Source organism: Lactuca sativa, chromosome 2 (assembly GCF_002870075.4).
Source record: "Lactuca sativa cultivar Salinas chromosome 2, Lsat_Salinas_v11, whole genome shotgun sequence".
Taxonomy (NCBI): Eukaryota; Viridiplantae; Streptophyta; class Magnoliopsida; order Asterales; family Asteraceae; genus Lactuca; species Lactuca sativa.
This window is the reverse complement of record NC_056624.2, coordinates 6649254-6650264: the sequence shown is the minus strand read 5'-3', so window position 1 is coordinate 6650264 and position 1011 is coordinate 6649254. Positions and strand designations below refer to the sequence as shown.

General features: G+C 32.9%; 1 protein-coding gene across 1 annotated transcript; it reads left to right on the top strand.

Annotated features, from left to right (window-relative positions):
* The first annotated feature begins 480 nt into the window (after nt 1-480).
* LOC111902534 (uncharacterized) lies at nt 481-1011 on the top strand. The gene has a single exon (XM_023898355.1). It carries the CDS (start codon nt 481-483, stop codon nt 1009-1011), a length of 531 nt encoding a protein of 176 aa, XP_023754123.1.

Below are 1011 nucleotides of genomic sequence, written 5' to 3'. Positions count from 1 at the left end.
TTACCTAACACAAATCATTAATAACTATTGTGATGCTAGTAGTTACTTAATCAAGTTGTTCTTTTCTCTGGTAGTCTTTTCCAAACTAACAATATATGTAGCTTGAATTAACTAAAATTTGAGTAAAACTCTGTAGATGAGATTGTTGTAAAAGTATAAATATAACATCCATATATCTCTTGCTATATTTTAGTATGCAATAAAAATATAAATAGTAATAATACGATATATAAATCTTAATTCTTTGAACCCTATTCGTCACATTAATTGCTCATTTTGACACACAAAAAAAAAGAACTAATGTAGGTAGTGTCATAGACTAGCTAGGCTGTCGATTTCTAATACATTTTGGTTCAGAAAAGAATAATATAACTTACAATCTTTTAATATGTTTATATACTAAATGTATTTGTCCTTTATAATTATGGTGTTTGTGGTGATTTATGTTTGTTTTTTCTTAGCACACTCAACCCTATATATATGAACCCTTTACACCTACTTCAGTTCCCTTGGTCTTTTTCAAATTTGGTTGAAGTAGCTGAACAGGAGGATGATATTAATTTGTGGTTATGCCGCATAATTTTCCCATGCAACGAGTTGCATAATTTGAAGAATCTTGAAAAGGTTTCAATTACTGTAGTCCCGTCTTACTATGGTGAGTATTACTCTGTAACAGAGGAGGTATTTGAAGTAGAAGAAGGGACAAATGAAGATGTGGATTTTGAAGAAGGGACAAATAAAGGTGTTGTGGTATTTGAGAAGCTAAAAGAGGTGACTTTGAGTGGAATAGATAATCTGAAGCATATGTGGAAGCGCAATCGGAGGATAGTGTTGAACTTTCCAAACCTTACAAAGGTCTCAATTAATAAATGTCCACTTCTTGGACACGTTTTCACAGGTTGCATGGTTGGTAGTCTATTGCGGCTCCAAGAGCTACAAATAACTGACTGCGAGAGTATGGATGTGATTGTGAAGCAAGTTGAAGATTCTGAAACCAGACCGACTACTTGA